Source organism: Benincasa hispida, chromosome 7, assembly GCF_009727055.1.
Source record: "Benincasa hispida cultivar B227 chromosome 7, ASM972705v1, whole genome shotgun sequence".
In the NCBI taxonomy this organism is placed as follows: domain Eukaryota; kingdom Viridiplantae; phylum Streptophyta; class Magnoliopsida; order Cucurbitales; family Cucurbitaceae; genus Benincasa; species Benincasa hispida.
In genome coordinates this window covers 7,962,955-7,981,140 of record NC_052355.1, presented here as the reverse complement: position 1 = coordinate 7,981,140, position 18,186 = coordinate 7,962,955, and the positions used below count along the sequence as shown (strand labels likewise).

At 31.3% G+C, this 18,186-nt stretch overlaps 2 protein-coding genes across 5 annotated transcripts in view; one reads left to right on the top strand and one right to left on the bottom strand.

Annotated features, from left to right (window-relative positions):
• Window positions 1–10,184, top strand: part of LOC120081406 (pleiotropic drug resistance protein 3-like) — an 82,880-nt gene extending 72,696 nt beyond the window's left edge. Inside the window, exons 11-23 of the mRNA XM_039036248.1 lie at window positions 1,496–1,656; window positions 2,673–2,776; window positions 5,468–5,621; window positions 5,721–5,843; window positions 5,968–6,041; window positions 6,719–7,051; window positions 7,157–7,447; window positions 7,642–7,725; window positions 7,813–7,946; window positions 8,098–8,325; window positions 8,470–8,641; window positions 9,153–9,407; window positions 9,723–10,184. Of these exons, the coding sequence (XP_038892176.1) occupies window positions 1,496–1,656; window positions 2,673–2,776; window positions 5,468–5,621; window positions 5,721–5,843; window positions 5,968–6,041; window positions 6,719–7,051; window positions 7,157–7,447; window positions 7,642–7,725; window positions 7,813–7,946; window positions 8,098–8,325; window positions 8,470–8,641; window positions 9,153–9,407; window positions 9,723–9,989 (2,380 nt within the window). The 3' untranslated portion in view covers window positions 9,990–10,184. The remainder of the gene's footprint in view (window positions 1–1,495; window positions 1,657–2,672; window positions 2,777–5,467; window positions 5,622–5,720; window positions 5,844–5,967; window positions 6,042–6,718; window positions 7,052–7,156; window positions 7,448–7,641; window positions 7,726–7,812; window positions 7,947–8,097; window positions 8,326–8,469; window positions 8,642–9,152; window positions 9,408–9,722) is intronic.
• LOC120081404 (pentatricopeptide repeat-containing protein At5g39680) lies at window positions 7,224–17,907 on the bottom strand. 4 transcript variants are annotated; one of them, XM_039036247.1, is made up of 5 exons: window positions 17,759–17,907; window positions 14,899–17,430; window positions 14,726–14,823; window positions 13,274–13,445; window positions 7,224–7,343 (listed from the first exon to the last, which is right to left on the bottom strand). In XM_039036247.1, the coding sequence occupies exon 2, from the start codon at window positions 17,171–17,173 to the stop codon at window positions 15,047–15,049; it is 2,127 nt and encodes a 708-aa protein (XP_038892175.1). In that variant the 5' UTR covers window positions 17,174–17,430; window positions 17,759–17,907; the 3' UTR covers window positions 7,224–7,343; window positions 13,274–13,445; window positions 14,726–14,823; window positions 14,899–15,046. The 4 variants fall into 4 exon arrangements, with proteins under 4 accessions (XP_038892175.1, XP_038892174.1, XP_038892173.1 ...); XM_039036246.1 differs by having other exon boundaries at window positions 14,726–17,430; XM_039036245.1 differs by lacking the exon at window positions 7,224–7,343 and adding an exon at window positions 10,335–10,742 and having other exon boundaries at window positions 13,534–17,430.
• Window positions 17,908–18,186: the final 279 nt, after the last annotated feature.

The following is an 18,186-nucleotide window of genomic DNA, read 5'->3' as shown; positions in this document are numbered from 1 at the left end:
CTACATTATCTATCACTAACAGATTGTGATATTTTACTATATATCTACAAATATTTGTTCAGTTAAAACAATTTTCCTTATTATTATTATTTTAGTATATGTAGGGTGGATAAATCGAACATTTGACTTAAAGATTATAGTACCAAGCATTATGCTAGTTGAGTTAGGCTTATTTCGACCCTCCATTTATTATTCTTGCATGTAAATACTTTTGCTACCAAAAAATAAGTTAGTGATAAAAGTTTCAATAGTATTCTTAAAACGTTCTTTTTTAAAAATACTCTTACACATTAAGTTTGGGAGAAAATCATTAATACTTTATTTCAAAAATATCTTTAAATTATCGAGATGTTCATTAATACCCTAGAACTTTTTTAAAAAATTCAGGAATATGCTTATTAACTTTCAAAAGTTTTATTAATATTCTTTACTCTTTTAACAAATAGTATATAGTTCAGGAATAATCTTTTTTTTAAAAAAAAAAAAAGAAAAAGAATATTTTATTATAGTTCACTATTAGATTACATTTTTTAAAGAAAAAACCTTGGATGCAGCTATCTTGGTATATCACAATTATTGTCTAATAAAAACATTGGATGCAGCTTTCTTGGTGTATCACAATTAGGTGCAACCTAAACTACAGCTAATCATTGTTCTTTTTTAAATACTTCATCTTCTTTTCTTATTTTGCTTAAAATAAAGTGTCACCATATTAAATAATTGACTCTTGAGTTTGAAAACTACAACTCGTTACTAGTGTGCATTGTAGAAGGAACCTTTTACAAGACAATAAGAAATTATTAAAGAAAGTAATGTTTATAAGTTTAATTTTAAAAAACCAAAAATCCAAAAATAAATTGGTTATCAAATGGGAGTCTTTGTTGTGGAAGCAATGTTTATAGCTTTAATTTTTTTAAGAAAGAAAAACTTTAATTTTAAAAAACTTAAAACTTAAAACTAAATAGTTATCAAATGAAGCCTAAGCTTTTGAAATATAATAGTCGGGTTATTTTCAAATATAGCAAAATGAACTAAAATATTTACAAATATAACAAAATATCATTGATAGAAGTTGATAGACGTTAATAGACTACTATCATCTATCACTGATAGATGTTGATAGACACTGATAAATGTCTATCACTGATAGACTATGAAATTTTGTCATATTTGTAAATATTGTCAGCAGTTTTGTCATTTAAAACAATTTCTCTTTTATTAAACATATTTTTATTTTTAGAATTGGATTAGAAATTCGAGTATTTCTTGAATAAAGTTAAAAACCATGATTGAAAAAAAATTCAAAAAGAAATAAATATAAATTTCAAAGACAAAAAGATAGTTAAAACAAAATTGTTATGAAATAGAGCCTTAGTTAACACCGTTTCTCTAGTACAATTTAGAATAGAGAGATTCGAACCACGGACCTCGTAATTACTAACGTATTCGTATAATTAAACTATACTAATTTTAGCTAACATTTCTGTATTTATAGGTTCTTTGGACAGCTCATTATTTTATTTGCGGTGCATTTAACATCTTTGTCGATGTTTCGACTAATAGCTGGGGTGTTCCAAACTAATGTTGCTTCCATGGCAGTGGGAAGTTTCGCAATATTACTTGTCTTGATATTTAGTGGCTTCATTATCACTCATCGTAAGTTTAATAACTTTAGTAGCAAAAAAAAAATAAATAATAAATTGCAATAGATAACATGTTTAAGCTTCATAATTAAGTCTATAATAATATTTTTAAAGAATTGTAAATATAACAAAATCTATATGTGATAATAGACTCATATCAACAATATAGCCTATCACTAATAAATTTCAAGAGTTTGATCTTATTTTTGCTATATTGTGTTATATTTACTAATACATTGGGTTTAATTGCTATATTTACAAGTGTCCTCTTTTTTGTATGCAAATTTGAAAAATGTAGGCCAAATTTGGTAATCAATTGAGTCCTGTATGGTAACTATTTGAAGTATGTTTGATAACCATTTAAAATTATGTCTACAAACATCTTTTTAACCTCTAAATTTGTTGCTTAGTCATATACTTTCTACTAATATTTTCAAAAACCAAGCTAAGTTTTAAAAACTAAAAAAATTAGTTTTTGAAAAGTTGTTTTTGTTTTTAGAATTTAGTTAAGAATTCTATTCTTTTACTTAAAAAAATAGAGGGGAGATAGAGGTAATTTTCAAAAATAAAAAACAAAAAATCTAAGCTCATGTTTGGTAACTATTTTGGTTTTTAGTTTTTTATTTTTCAAAATTAAGCATATTTTCATTCATTTTATCAGGTTCATCTTTTTTTAAGTATAATAGTTGAAATTTTAGTCAAATTTTTTTTAAAAAAACAAAATTTTTAAAATTACTTCTTTTTATTTTCAAAATTTGACATGATTTTTATAAAATTGGTATGAAAAAAATAACAGAGCAATATATATATATATATATAGAATGAGTGTTTATAAACTTAATTTTCAAAAACTAAAAACCAAACTTAAAATATTATCAAACGGGATTTAAAATTTTCAAAGCTGTTTTCTATAAATATCTTAATAAATTTTTTTTTTAAAAAAAAAAAAACTTAATTTTTAAAATTAATTTTTATGTATTGTTAATAAGGAGAAAATGACACTTTTCCCCTTATTTGGGGATTTTGCAGCCTCCATGCCAGCTTGGTTGGAATGGGTATTTTGGGTTTCTCCCATTAGTTATGGTGAAATTGGCCTTTCAAGCAATGAATTCCTTGCTCCAAGGTGGCAAAAGGTCAGGCTACTTTATGTAATTCATATCTCCATGGATTTTTCATAATAACAATTAGAGGTGTTCGAGGTGCTGAGTTGAGTTTTCTAGAGTTCATATAGTTGGAATTAGAAAGTTTGTGTTCGAGATGCATAGTTGTTAAAATGAAGTTTCTTCATAAATGTGCAAAAGAAAGTTAAAGGGAAGATGAAATTCTTAGATAAACATGCAAATTTCAATAGTGATCGCTATTGAATTTAAGTTATTTAACACTGACTTGTGAAATCGGTGGGCCAAACAACTTCTTTATAAAATAATATTATTTTAAGTGCAGTTGAAAATATAGTAATCAAATTCAAAGTATCAATAAATATAACACAATTCCCAAAAAATTGTAGATGTAGCGAAATTTTGATTCTACTCTTTGAGTCTATCAATGATAGACCATGTTGTTGGTAGGTTTATCAGTCATAGACTTTATTGTTTGTAGGAGTCTATCAACGATACAACCAATCATTAATACACTTTGTTATATTAGTAATTTTTTTAAAATGATATTATATACTTAAATATTATCCTTAAAAGTGCTACCTATTGCAATTACCAAAACTAACCTTGTTGATCATAAGAAAGTTTATAGCCCTATAATAATTACTAAATCTCAACCAACTAATGAACAACCCAAGAAAGAAAATAAAGAAGGTTGACCTAACTTAACTAGCTAACAAAAACAAGAAAGTACAATCAAACAGTTTCTTACAACTTAAATGGCCATTTAGTTTAAGATTTTATAAATATTTGGGACATGTCTGAGAATCAAAGATTACTGTGTGTTTGATTGTGCATGAGAAATGATACGTATATAATTTATGAAATTAAGCATCACCATCTTATATAATTTTAGTAAATTAATTAATTAAACAATAAATACTATTGAATATATTGATAAAAATTAATTAATTACGAATCGATAACAATTTTAATTATAAATATTTGAAAATAGAGTAATTTATAATTAAAATTAACCACTTAATGCGTTTAATGAATGTCGTATTAATTGTAATCTAATACTTAATCATTCTTATACTTAATTAAGTTAAACATTAATAATTTTAGTTTTAATTAAATAATTTAAGAAAATAAATTTTAATAAACTATATATTATATAAAACTTAAAAATAAATGAGATAAAAATATGATAGGTTAATAAGAATACTAACAAAAAGGTTTTATACGTATTATAAGATGATATGTTAATATGTTAATAATGAATAAAGTAATAAGAATTAGGGTTGTTTTCAAATATAGAAAAATGAACCAAAATATTTTCAAATATAACAAAATGTCATTGTCTATTGATAAACACTAATAGACCATTATCATTTATTATTGATTGACATTGATAAATAGTGATAGACGACTGTCAGTATCTATCATTATTTACTACTGATAGACTATGGTATTTTGCTATATTTAAAAATATTTTCAATAGTTTTACTATTTAAAATAAATTTTCTAAAAATTAATCACAACAAATGATTAGTTGATTATAAATAATCAATAGTAACGGTATGTTAATAATGGATTAAATTAATACTAATAAATAATTGTTTGATTAAAAAAGACAATAAATAATCAAATTATTATTATTGAAAAATGTTGTACTAATTAAATTTAACTAATCCTAGTTTACTAATTAAATAAATTTAAAATATTTTTAGCTAATTAATTAATAATTTATGTAAATAAGTAACTGCATTTCTTTAATAAATTTTTATGGTAAAAATAAATTAAGTAAATATTTTAATTGATCATTGTTGATCTATTAAAACAAATGTTTATATTAATTTTGTAAATGAATATTAATTAATTATATGTGTATATATATAGGGAAATTATTTCAAATGGTAAAACTGTTGTATTTTGAATTATTAATGATAGACGATGATAGACACTGATAGATTTCCATCCGTGTCTATCAACATCACTGATAGACACTGATAGACTTCCATCAGTGTCTATCCGTCTATCATTGATAGTTCTAAAATTTTGTCATAATTTGTAAATATTTTAATTTATTTTTCTATATTGAAAAACAGTCTATATATATATAAAATAAAAAAAACCTCAGTCTTAAAAAGGAAAAGAAAACATGTCTATGAGAAAAAGGATGCTTGAAAGTAGCTTATTTCGAGAAAAATGATAGAAAACTACGAAACAAACATAGATTTGGTATGTTTTTGTGTTGATTCTCATCTAGAAAAACTTCCAACCATATGATGCCTAAGAAGCACAAACACTTTAGTTTGCCATGTCCATGCCTGATATGTGTCAAATATTTGGATACTTGTCGATGAGTTGACTATATACATACGTATATATATGTGCAAGGATCAAAATATCAACATTGACAAAATTATCGATTTCTTAACCTACAAAAGTTTCAACGAAATATTGATCAAATGTGGATTTGGATGCATATTTCTGAAAATACTATAAAAACAAAAAGTTCAAGAAAAAAATAAATTTAAACCAATAAATAAACATTCTATTATTTTGATTATATTTATATTAGTGATGTTTTGATGCTTATTATTGTGTTTTTTTTAGAATTTTATACGATATAATAGAAATATTGATTCACCTCTCGTGTTAGTATTGAAACTATGAAACATTGAGACATGGATTTATGGTTTCTGGTGGCGTTTTGTGTAGGTTGAAGCTACAAACACTACAATAGGACATGAAGTTCTTCAAAGTCGAGGCCTCGATTATCATCATCGATACTTCTGGATTTCACTCGGAGCCTTGTTTGGATTTGCACTCTTGTTCAACATTGGATTTGCCTTGGCTCTAACTTTCCTCAACCGTAATTTCATTTTCCCTTCTTCTTACTTCCAATTCATTCGAACTTTTCTGTGTTTCTTCATATATATATCGACAAATTCCTCTTTTATTCTACATTTAGCTCCTGCATCTTCTCGTGCTATTATCTCTTATGAAAAGCTTTCCAAATCGAAGAGCAGTGAAGAATGCAATGGCGGTTCTATTTCGGTGGAACAAGCTCCGACCGCCATAGAATCCAACAAAGGTCCATAATCTGTTCTTTCTTTATGTATGTTTATTAAGGAATCTCTGCAATTCTTATCATTATATGAATTTATTGATTTTTTTTTCTTTTTTTTTTTTCATGGATGGATTGCTTCAAACAACAGGCAGATTAGCATTGCCATTTAAACCTCTAACAGTTGTGTTTCAAGATTTGCAGTATTATGTAGACATGCCATTGGTAATATTCTTGACTTTCTTTACTAAATTAGCTCTTAAATTAAATGGGTGTTTTCATTAATTGTAATAATAAACCAAAAATCCCCTATGCGATTCGTTACAAATGCCTTTTAACAAGCATTTGTCGTGAACCAAAAACCTATTAATAGATAATCCAACTAATTCCCAAAAAATATAAATTTGGATCAAATTCGAACTCATAACTAATTCCAATACTGACCTATTGAACAAACACTTGGTAAGCACTTAGCTTTGAACTTTGAAATAGTTACTTTCTCCATTTGAGTTAGAGAAAGTATGCTCCTGACTTGCCACCTGAAGAAGGGAATTCTATTGAATACATTCCTTCAAGACTGATTTGTTATGTTCCTACCTATTTTCTGGATATACCAAGAAAGATGTACGGTCTAATGAGGCTACTACGAAATATTTACTCGTGGGTGGGGCAAGTTTTTCTATTCTGGTGAATTTCTCTTGGCTGTTTTAAAAACATTGTTTTATCCGTGCTTTTGTAATTATTTTTGAAAATTGTGATTGATTGATTGGATTCAGACAAAAACGATATAGTTTATCTAGCGTTTTTGCTCAATTTTTGTTATGGGAAGGGGCAAAAGTATTTTGAAAACATTATTATTTAAGCACTGAAAGCCATTGCTAACTTTTTGTTTGGAATTCAAGGAAATGAGAGAAAGGGGTGTCAGCCAGAAGAAACTCCAACTCCTTTCTGATATTACAGGGGCTTTAAGGCCTGGCATCCTCACAGCATTGATGGGTGTCAGTGGAGCTGGAAAAACAACTCTGCTTGATGTTCTTGCCGGAAGAAAAACTAGCGGATACGTGGAAGGAGAAATCAGAATTGGTGGTTTTCCTAAAGTTCAAGAAACATTTGTAAGGATATCTGGTTACTGTGAACAAACTGATATACATTCTCCACAAATCACAGTGGAAGAATCTCTAATTTTCTCTGCTTGGCTTCGTTTGGCATCTGACATCGACTTGAAAACACGAGCAGTATGTGGTGTTTTCTTCCCTGTTAAACTGGAACCAAATGATTATTAGTTATAAACAAAAAGGATAATTAGTTCATGATACTAACATTAGTCTCTCGTTTAATAGCAATTTGTGAATGAAGTCCTTGAGACCATTGAACTTGAAAGCATAAAGGATTCCTTAGTTGGCATACCTGGTGTTAGTGGTCTATCAACTGAGCAGCGCAAAAGATTAACCATAGCTGTGGAACTTGTTTCCAACCCCTCAATCATTTTCATGGATGAGCCTACAACTGGTTTGGATGCACGAGCAGCTGCAATTGTCATGCGAGCAGTTAAGAATGTCGTTGATACGGGAAGAACAATAGTTTGTACCATACACCAGCCTAGTATCGACATCTTCGAATCATTTGATGAGGTAAAAAATTTTCAACTGTTGTAATACTCTTTATATTTTCCCACATTACATTTTCCCATATCAGAGCTTCAACTGCATTTGTTCATTGAACTATTTGTCCTCCCCTCAAACATTTTCCTACATAACAATTGATGAAAGCAAAAATTCTTTTGTAAACCATCACTTGTTTTAGACTGCTTTCACTCTTTGCGCAGTTGATTCTTCTGAAAACTGGCGGGCAAATCGTGTATTGTGGTCCGCTCGGACAACATTCATGCAAGGTTATAGAATATTTTGAGGTCAGTCTGCTCTGCAACTAGTATTGTTGCTTGTGACTATGTATTCTATTTCCATTGTTTCTGACCATCTCATTTTTCGTTACACAGAATGTCCCTGGGATTTTGAAGATTAGAGAGAACTACAATCCTGCAACATGGATGCTAGATGTTACCTCTTCCTCAGCAGAAGCAGAACTTGGCATAGATTTTGCTCAAGTCTATAGAAACTCTAAGCAATATGAGTGGGTTAAGCTCTAGAATTTTTGTTTCACTTAACTACATGAGTTATGATTTCCACTAATCCTCTTCTTCAGAAAAGATGACATTGCAAATAAGATGCTAATTCATTATGTACTAAAAATGAGAGAGGATTTAACAATTCTTGTTATGCAGGCATGTCAAAGAACTTGTAAAGCAGTTGAGTATTTCGCCTCCTGGTTCGAGAGATTTGTATTTTTCAAACGTCTTTTCGCATACTTTTGTGGGACAATTCAAGGCTTGCCTTTGGAAACACAACTTGTCTTATTGGAGGAATCCTTCTTACAACTCAATGCGTTTCTTGCATACAACTTTATCATCTTTGATTTTTGGGATACTATTCTGGAAACAGGGAAAGAAGCTGTGAGTATTTTCTGATTTTTTGCATTGTATGTATACATTTTTCTTAATGTGAAAGCTTTTAGTGCCATAATTTTAGTTCTCAAAGTATTTGGAGTCTTACGAATAATGTGCAACCTTTCGTCTGCTTTTTGTTCATGTTTGAAGAGAAAACCAACAAGACTTATTCAATGTCTTCGGTTCGATGTTCACGGCTGTAATCTTCATCGGTATCAACAACTGCTCATCAGTCCTTCCTCATGTATCGATGGAGAGAACTGTGATGTACAGAGAGAGGTTTTCTGGGATGTATTCTTCATGGGCTTATTCCCTTGCGCAGGTACACATTCATCTTAGGAAAATTTTCACAAATAGAACCAATGTCAAACTATTTACAGAAATGGCAAAAAAAACACTGATAGACATTGTGTTTATCAATGCTAGACTTGTATCAATTTCTATCACTATAGTATCAATGATAGACTTCTGTCAGTTTCTATCACTGATAGATACTAATAGACTTCTATCAATGTCTATCAATGATAGACTTGTATCAGTTTCTATCGTTGGTAGTATCAATGATAGAATTCTATCAGTTTCTATCATTGATAGACACTGATAGATACTAATAGACTTCTATCAGTGTCTATCAATTATAGACTTGTATCAGTTTTTACCACTAATAGTATCAATGATAGACTTCTATAAGTTTCTATCACTGATAGACTTAAAATCTTGTGTATGTTTACAACTAATATGTCAACACATAAGCAAGTTTCCAGAGATTTTGAATCTCTATTCAGTGAAGTATGTATCAATTAACTAATTCACAATTTCCTTCTACTTTGCAGGTGATTGTTGAGGTTCCATATCTGTTTGTACAAGTAGCTATCTATATTACCATCACTTACCCAATGATTGGATTCTATGGATCAGCATCCAAAGTATTTTGGTGTTTCTATTCAATGTTTTTAGCACTTGTTTACTTTAATTATCTTGGGATGCTGCTTGTCTCCATCACACCAAACTATCAAATTGCTAGCATTTTGTCCTCTGCCTTCTACACCATGTTCAATCTCTTTGCTGGCTTTCTCGTTCCAAAACCGGTATGTTGCTATATCTGACTAAGTAAACACAAGTATCTAGACTACATTGCTAACAGGAGTATCAACGATAGAGTCTATGAGATTTTGTTATATTTGCATTCTTTAAAAATGTTGCTATACACCTAATTATTGGTCATAAAAGTGCTACCCATTGCAATTATCCTTTTTCTTATTACATATTTTAGTGACAAAGACCAAAAAGATGTTCCTTGTTGTATCTTGTTTTGCTAAAGGAAATTAGGGTTTACTCCTAATTATTATTCTCCTTAATAGTATTTTTTATTTTCCTTTTATGTATTTTTCCTTTGTATGCAGCAAATTCCAGGGTGGTGGATATGGTTGTATTATATGATCCCAACATCATGGACATTGAATTGTTTGCTAACTTCACAATTTGGAGATATAGAGAAGCCATTGAAGGTGTTTGAAGAAACAAAAACAGTATCAGCTTTCTTGAGAGATTACTTTGGGTTTCATCACAACCAACTTCCTCTGGTGGGAGTCATTCTCATTCTCTTCCCTATCCTTATAGCTTTTCTTTTTGGATTTTGTATAGGAAGATTGAACTTCCAGACAAGGTAAAAATCTTATCTAAAAATTAATATTTGGGTCACTTTTATGTTGTAAAAGTTTCAATTTTGTAAGAGTTGAATAATCATGTAATAGTTCATCTTCAATTGAACACAATTGTGTGTTTCATTGTCATTCAATTATTTTTATCATCTTTTGCCATAATAATGCACTAGATTTGGCATTTATTTGCATTGATAAACACCAAATTCGTGTAAGTTGAATTTCTAAGGTGATTTATTGTTTAAAATTAAATGTTTAAACCAATAAAATATATAAGGTTGAGTTACAAATTTAGTTATTCAAACTTGATGATTATGTTAATTTAAATCAAACTTTATAAAGTTTTAGTTTTAGTTTTTTTTTTTTTTTTTTTAATTTTCAAAAACTACTCAAATCGATAGAAGTTGCAATAATCAAACTTAGACCTTTCAATTTTAATCAAGCGAATCACATCTTCTAACATGAATGCCTACATATTTGATAGGGTTGTTTTCAAATATAGCAAAATGAACTAAAATATTTACAAATATAGTAAAATTTTATAATAAATACAAATAGTAGTTTATCGTGATCTATCGCAGTCTATTGCAAATAAACTGTGATATTTTGCTATGTTAGTAAATATTTTCAGCAATTTTGTTGTTAAAAATAATTTTCATATTTGATATAGGGTTCGTGAATGGTTTCTAACCTTAATACTCCCATGTTTGGTTTATTGGTGTCGAGTTGTTGAGGGCCAATCAAAATAAAGCAATCGAGAATCTACACAAAAGTCAAATTTACTTTCTCTTATCTAAATTCAAATGTAGAAGCAATAAAGAGGGGGCTTGACGAGTGAACAAAGGAAATTAAAAAACATCAAGGAGAAAAATAATTTCTTAGAGGACTTTTGGGATAACAAGTTGATTATTATAGTCCTAAGTTATTATAGTTAGGTTATAATAGTTTGTTTTTGGGTGTAGATGATTTTAGTTTGAGTTATAATAGTATGTGTTTTAGATGTAAACTATTTTAGTTTGAGAAGAAAATAATAATCATAGTAGCAAATAGTAAAAAAAAAAATAATGAATGTAAAATAGTAAAAATTGTAGCAAATAGTAAAAACTATAGCAAATAGAAGTTTTGAAATAGTATTGACTATAGCTAATTTGGAAATACAAAATAATATTTACTGTAACATGAGGTGGTTATTATAATCGTAAGATAGTTTTTGCTCACAACACAATCTTAATTAATTCAATTAAGAGATAGTTATTAAGAGATGGTTGGACTACTTAGTGGTTTTGTTAATCAATTTATCAAAAAAATATTCTCTTAATTAATAACCAAGTTCAATCAATCGCTTTTCTATTCCTAATATATTTTATACACATCTGCGCAAGGATGACATGTACAAATATATTTTATACACATTGTGACAATCATGGAAAAGCTATATATTCATTCATAGTCTTTCCTACCCATTTTATACCTAACTACGAATCTTAAACACATATATAGCAGAGATGAACACACCAAAGGATTAGTGAATGAGGGAGCAAAATGAAAATCGTGCTCAACCAGCACAACCAAAGTTCATATAAAGTTTCTGCACAAACTCATGAGGCATAATACCTCGTGCCACAGCGTTAATTGACAAGAGTTAGAACTAAAAGATTACAAGAAGCATTAAATACGTGTTCAAACTACTATTAAGATATATGAATAAGTTTAGTATGATACTAGAAATAGGATAGTGGTAAAGTATCTTGGTTATAAATAGTGTTAGGGACCATGGAAGGGTATGAAGGATTTTATACAATGTCCAGGTCCTGGGAGAGAGATAGTCTTCACGAAAGGCTATTGATATTGTAATTTTTTTCATCTTTGTTGTGTTCTTATATTTTGTGTTTGGATGTCTAATAGGTTTTTGGCTAGATTTGAACTACATGGATGAAGGGTTGTGTCCTTTCATGGTGACTTTTCATTTAGTATAAATAATGATATCAGTTAGTCATTTGAAGAACAAGTTGAATGAAATTTCTTGTAGAGATTTAATTTCTCTCAACCTTCATCCTTTCTTTGTATTCTTGTGTATAGGATGCATGTTTTGAGAACTTTCAATTTAATTTGATCAATTAGATTGTGAAGTGTTTAAAATTTTTAAGATAGGAACAAATTCTCATTTCTTCTTGATTATTGATCATCTTTTCAAGCAAATTTGTTCACCTAAAACAAAGAAGTTCTCGAACGTAATTGAGGTAGTTCCCTTTATCACCTGATGGGTTGATTATAATAGCTTACCATCTTCTCCCACAATCTGTGAATCAGAGACATAGATACGACTACACGATATGATACAGATACGATCGAATACAACGATTCGTCAATTTCTAAAAAACTAAGATACGGATACGTCTAAGGATACGTCATTTTTTTAATATATATATTTCTAAAAAACGAGGATACTGATACGTTGAAGATACATTTTTTTTAAAAAAAAAATCTAGGATATAGATAAATTTAGCATACAAATTAATAAAAATAGCACAAAATAGAATACAAATCTTGAAATACAATACAAAAAAAGAAACATCTAAGATGTTGAAGTATAATAATTAATAAAATGCAATAGAAAAGTGACTCATATTGCAAAGAAGAAGAAGAAGATTAGAGAGAGAAGTATGAAAATAAACAAAAAAACTTATTGTTGAAGATATCTAAATGGTTTATATTTTGGTGGATTTTGTGAGGACTCAAATGTGAATATGGTCCGTTATTTATTTTTTTTCCCTTTAGTTTTTGGACTCGAGTTGCATAGAAATAGATACATCAAATCGTATGTCAGATACGTATCTAGAAAGTATCTAAAAGTATAGATACGTCAAATCGTATGTCAGATACGTATTTGAGAAGTATTTAGAAGTATCGGTATCCGATACGTGTCTAATACTGATTCTTTACCTCACATGAAGTATCTGTGCTTCATAGTCCACAATGGTCTCTTAATGAACTTCGTAAGTCCAATAGAGTCAAAGATATAAGAACCTGAAGAATCATTTGCCACTGAATCCCCCAGGAGAGGCCACAAAAGATTGCATACTTCATAAACAATGAAAATATGTAAACTTTTTTTTCTTATTCTTCTACTGCTTGAACTCGTAAATACCTACTCTACTCGACCAAAGCAGTTAAATGTTTTTTTTTTTCCCTCTAGTTGTCTGTACATGTTCTACCACAGGAAAAGTAGTTAAATAATGAGTAGCTATTAAGAAATGAAAATACCAGAAAACCTCATAAAATAACTTACATACCGCTTTCATTTCACATTACAAATCCCTCTCTTCGGAATGGAGAGAGAAGGTAGCTGTCAGAGATGGAGTATTATGAATATTGAAGCCTCCGCTGATTGCTTTGAAAGCTCCATACGCTTCGATATCATCAACAATGTCTCCCCCTTTGTCTAGTACATGCACCAACAAGTCCCTTCAATACAGGATATAAGCAATGAATTTGACACTTTGCATTAAGAATACACAATGAACTAAAAAGCATCATCACGAAGAAAGCATACTTGCAGAATGGGGGAGGCTAGACAGGGAATATAGAGACTGGAGAATTTAATGAATTCAATCTTTAGTTTTCAAGTAGCTATCAAATCGTTGATTAGTGAGAATCCATTCATCCAGGACGTCTTGTGTTAAGTAACCATCGGATCTAACAACCTCGTTGAGGAACAAGACCTAATACCCAAAACTCGTCTTTGACCTCCTCGAATAACTTTTCAAGATAGCTTGATCAATACTACTTGAATAATCCTAGCATGCAAATCTAAACACAAGATATGCAAAATAAGTTGCACGTGGCCATAGGCTCAAAAGACTTTGATTTCATTTAAATTTGTCGACACTCCATCTCCTCCTTGTGTTACAATAAGGATGACTTTATATAGCCTCCAAAATACAACCTAAATCCTTCCACTATGTCATGTTATTGTTTGTAACCTCCCAAACTTTAATGCTATAAATGACCACAAACAAAAGAAACCTAAAACAACATATAAATGGTCTTTAAACTTCAAATAAACTAATAAGCATCCCAACTCCGAAAATTGGTCTTTTAAATCAGCCACTCAAGAGTTTGTAACCATCCAGAAATTATTGAAGCTTCACTTGAAGTAGTTTGATGTAGTTTAAGTCTATTTCCTTGAATTAAGCTTGACTCGTCATAAATGAAGCTTGAATGCATTAAATGGAACTACATCTTGAACTCCTTGTGGTGTGATGCCTTTATTTGTATCATCTTGTAAATTCTTGGAGCAACCCCAGTGTGACCTCAATATGAGTTGTGATTTTCACATAAAAAGTTATGGCGAGAGGTGCAGATGACTTCGCCAAGAACAAAGCAGCAAAAGTTCTTTCAAGAAAGGCTATCTGAATATTAATCTCAAATGATACTAGCTCTGCCTCGTATCTAAGCCCCTTCCTCTTTTAATTTGGCATTGCATTTCATTCCAAAACGTGAATTCCAATATAGCAAAATGTTGCCTTCCAAACTACAGCATAAGTGCAAAGAAAAAAACCCAGCAGATGAATTATACTGGCTCTAATCTTGATTCTCTAGTTGGAAACTCTGATGACTTAACCAACTCATTAGTAGAAGATTCAATCTGGTTTCAAGGTCGACATGCGATCTAGGGCCTAGCATTCAACAAACCTGATGAATATTGAAATGACCACTGTGAAAGATACAAGTAAAATACTAACTTGTAAACTTGCAAATCAATTGCTTCTACTTGTATTTTGTTCGCTGTTCACCAAAAAAACCTTGATACTGGAGAATTTACCTCCCAATATGCTGCAATCTGCAATAGATTTAGATTGTTTTAGCTAGTTCCGATAGTTGCAATTTAAGTAAATTTCAATAATAACCCACATACCCAACATCATGAGAAAGTAGTTGGCTCAACTTGTTCCATGAATGCCTAATACCAGACTAATGAAAGAGTATGTTATTATCTCCCCTACCGCATAGGTGGAAATTTTATCATCAAAACATCCAAGCCCTTGAGAAACTCATTCAAATTATCACCAATAATCTCCACACGAGCAAAAACCATCTTGAAAATGATGGAAGCGATTGGCATCTCTAACAATTATAAACCTATTAGCAACCTTGGAAATAAGTTTGACAGCAGTGTGACAATCATCGCACATCCTAAGGTTTTTAATCACCCTGATTGGTGCGCCTGATGGTGTCTTCATCAAGCCATATGCTATAGCAAGCTTCTCACTGTGATAGCTAAGATTGTCTACCTTTTGCTCGTCCTCAATATCGTGCAATACACTAGCAATATCAGGAACATACCCCAAAGGTCGAATCTTAGATAATAAATCCTTTACCTTATCATAAATCAGATTGGACTCGGGGTGTTTAATATCCTCAGATGTAAAAACATGGGCAACATTTCTTATTTCTAACCAACTCACTCCAGGTTCTTTCTTGACATTTCTTTCCCTCATCAATTTTCGAATCTTAACAACACCATCCCACCTCCTAACTCTGGCATGCATGTTTGACAATAGAATATACGTTCCTACATCCTTAGGCTCCAACTGTAGCAAGTTCTCTGCTATTTGCTTCCCTTTATCATAATTTCTATGAACATAACAAGCATTGAGAAGGGTGCGCCAGGAAACAACATCCCAATTAATTTGATTTGATGCCATAAATTTCTCAGCTTCATCCAGCCGTCCAGATCTACTTAAGAGTCCAACAATACAGGTATAGTGTTCCAATCCAGGGACAATACCAAACTGCTTCATCAAATGATTAAAATAGTAGAATCCTTCATCCACCCGACTTAAATGGGCACAAGCAGAGAGAACACCAATAAAGGTTACATAATTAGGACGCTCTCTAGTAGCCAACATGTCCTGGAACATGCTTAAAGCTACCGCGCCAAGACCATGGTGTGAGTGGCCAGTTATTACTGCATTCCAGGTAATGGTATCACAACACATCATATTTGAAAACACACATCGTGCTGCTAAAATGTCCCCACTCTTGGAATACATTATGATCAAGGCATTACCTACTATAACATTGGCTTTGAGACCTGATTTCTCAGCACGTGCATGTAACTGATCCCCAAGGCTTAGTGCAGACAAACCTGCAGCAGAGTTTAACAACACTGCCAGTGTATATTCATTGGGAGGAATATGATCAACTTCCATCTTTGAAAACAGATCCAATGCTTCTTCAAAGAATCCATTCTGAAAATAAGCTGCCATGATTGATGTCCAAGAAACAACATTACGGCTTTGCAACTGGTCAAAAAAGGCTCTTCCACTAGACACATTACCACACTTCCCATACATGTCAATGAGAGAACTTCCAATATAGACATCATAGTCAATATCACTTTTCAACATTTGAGCATGAACTTGCTTACCTAATTTTATATCTTTAAGACTAGCACAAAGGCGAAAAATTGTAACAAAAGTGGCATTATTCCATTCTATGCCTTCACTAATCATTAACTTCAGAACTTCTACAGCTTCTCCCGTATGTGTGTGCTGTAGAAGCTCACTCATTACCAAATTATAACAAAATATGTCATAACCTGGGACAGTATATAAAATCTGCATTGCTGCTCTTACATCTGAACATTTAGAGTACATCTGAATAAGAGTATTCTTAACATATTGATGAAGCTCCAATCCAGACTTAAACACATACCCATGGCATTGCTTCCCCTCTATATACATTTGACTATCACAAGAAGATATAACAGTAGCAATCACATATTCATTGGGTAAGATATTATCCTTCACAACCATCTTTTTTAATAACTCAAAAACTTCCAAGGGACTCCCATTTTGCATGTACCCAGCCATTAAAGTGCTCCAGGATATGACATTTCTTCTAGGCATACTATCAAACATTTGCCGAGCAATCGATACTTCATCACATTTCACGTACAAATTAATAAGGGAATTCAGTTGGTTCACTTTACAGTCTCCATGGCTGTGATTGGTAATGATCAGATGGGCATGGACTATTCTACCAAATTTTAAGTTCTTGGCATCTGCAGCTACTTTCAACAGCTTTATTGGGTTTTGGTGAGGAGAAGCAAAGAAATTGGACCTGAATAGAAATGGTGTGAACTTCACGGGCACAATGTCACCAATTGGTAGTTTTAACACAGGCATTAGAATGTTTTGAATTTCCAGTTAGAAAAAGAGTCAACAAAGAATACTAAGATTTAGTGGCATTGCTTGAAAATGTCAGGATGTAGACATAATTCGCCGAACCACTTCAATTCTTTCAGTCATTGATCTTTCTTCTTCCTTTCCATTCTGTAATCTTTCCTTCCTATTTCTCTTTTCTTGTTTTCTTCTTGCACGAGTCATGTTGATATGTATACGAAAATATTCAGAAAGTCAGAAGGGACTCGAGAGCTTCACACCTGTAGTTGAAAACTAATTATCTATCCCAGCATATATTTCCATTAACATGTACAATGAGAGCAAAATCATTGCAAAAGAGAACAGAATCTTAAAATAGCGGTTAAATTTAAAAATTCAGAAAATATAATTACAAAATTATAAACATTTTAGTGCTAATTGGAAGAAGAGAATGCTAAAAAGTTGTAATAGCAACACTTTTACGTCCAAATGAGAAGAAAAAAAGACAACTTAGAGAGAGCGGGGAAGGAGAAGACTGGTTCAATTAGAGAGTGCACTGCCGAAAAAGGCTAACATATTCAAGTGAGAGCAATCGCAGGATGATCTTACCAGAATCGGCGTTGCCGTGTGGAGAAGGAGACGAACGGCGGAGCTACGGCTCTGCGGGATTAGACGGTGGAGTTTCACAAACAGTTGAGAAGAGAGAAGACGAACGGGCAAAGAAGCAACAGATAAATAATTGATTAAAACACCCCATTTCTAACCCAAAATGGTTTTTGCCCCACTTCAAACTTAAAAAATTTGGAAAAATTGTCCAAATTGACCCAAAAACTAAATGGGTGTTGTGAATTTGAGGAGTACATCGTGTCGGGTCCCCAACTCGATCGGGGCAGAAAATCTCTGATTTGACCGAAATCGTATTCCCCGGTCGGGACGGGGAGGAAGATCCCGCCCCGTCCCCGACCCGAACCCAATCTCCATCCTCGCCCCACCCGGCCCCGTTGTCATTCCTATCCAATGCAAATATGAAGAAAATA

Bases quoted from the DNA above. Each gene is read 5' to 3' on its own strand.
- LOC120081404 (XM_039036246.1), bottom strand. From the start codon at position 17,173: ATGCCTGTGTTAAAACTACCAATTGGTGACATTGTGCCCGTGAAGTTC.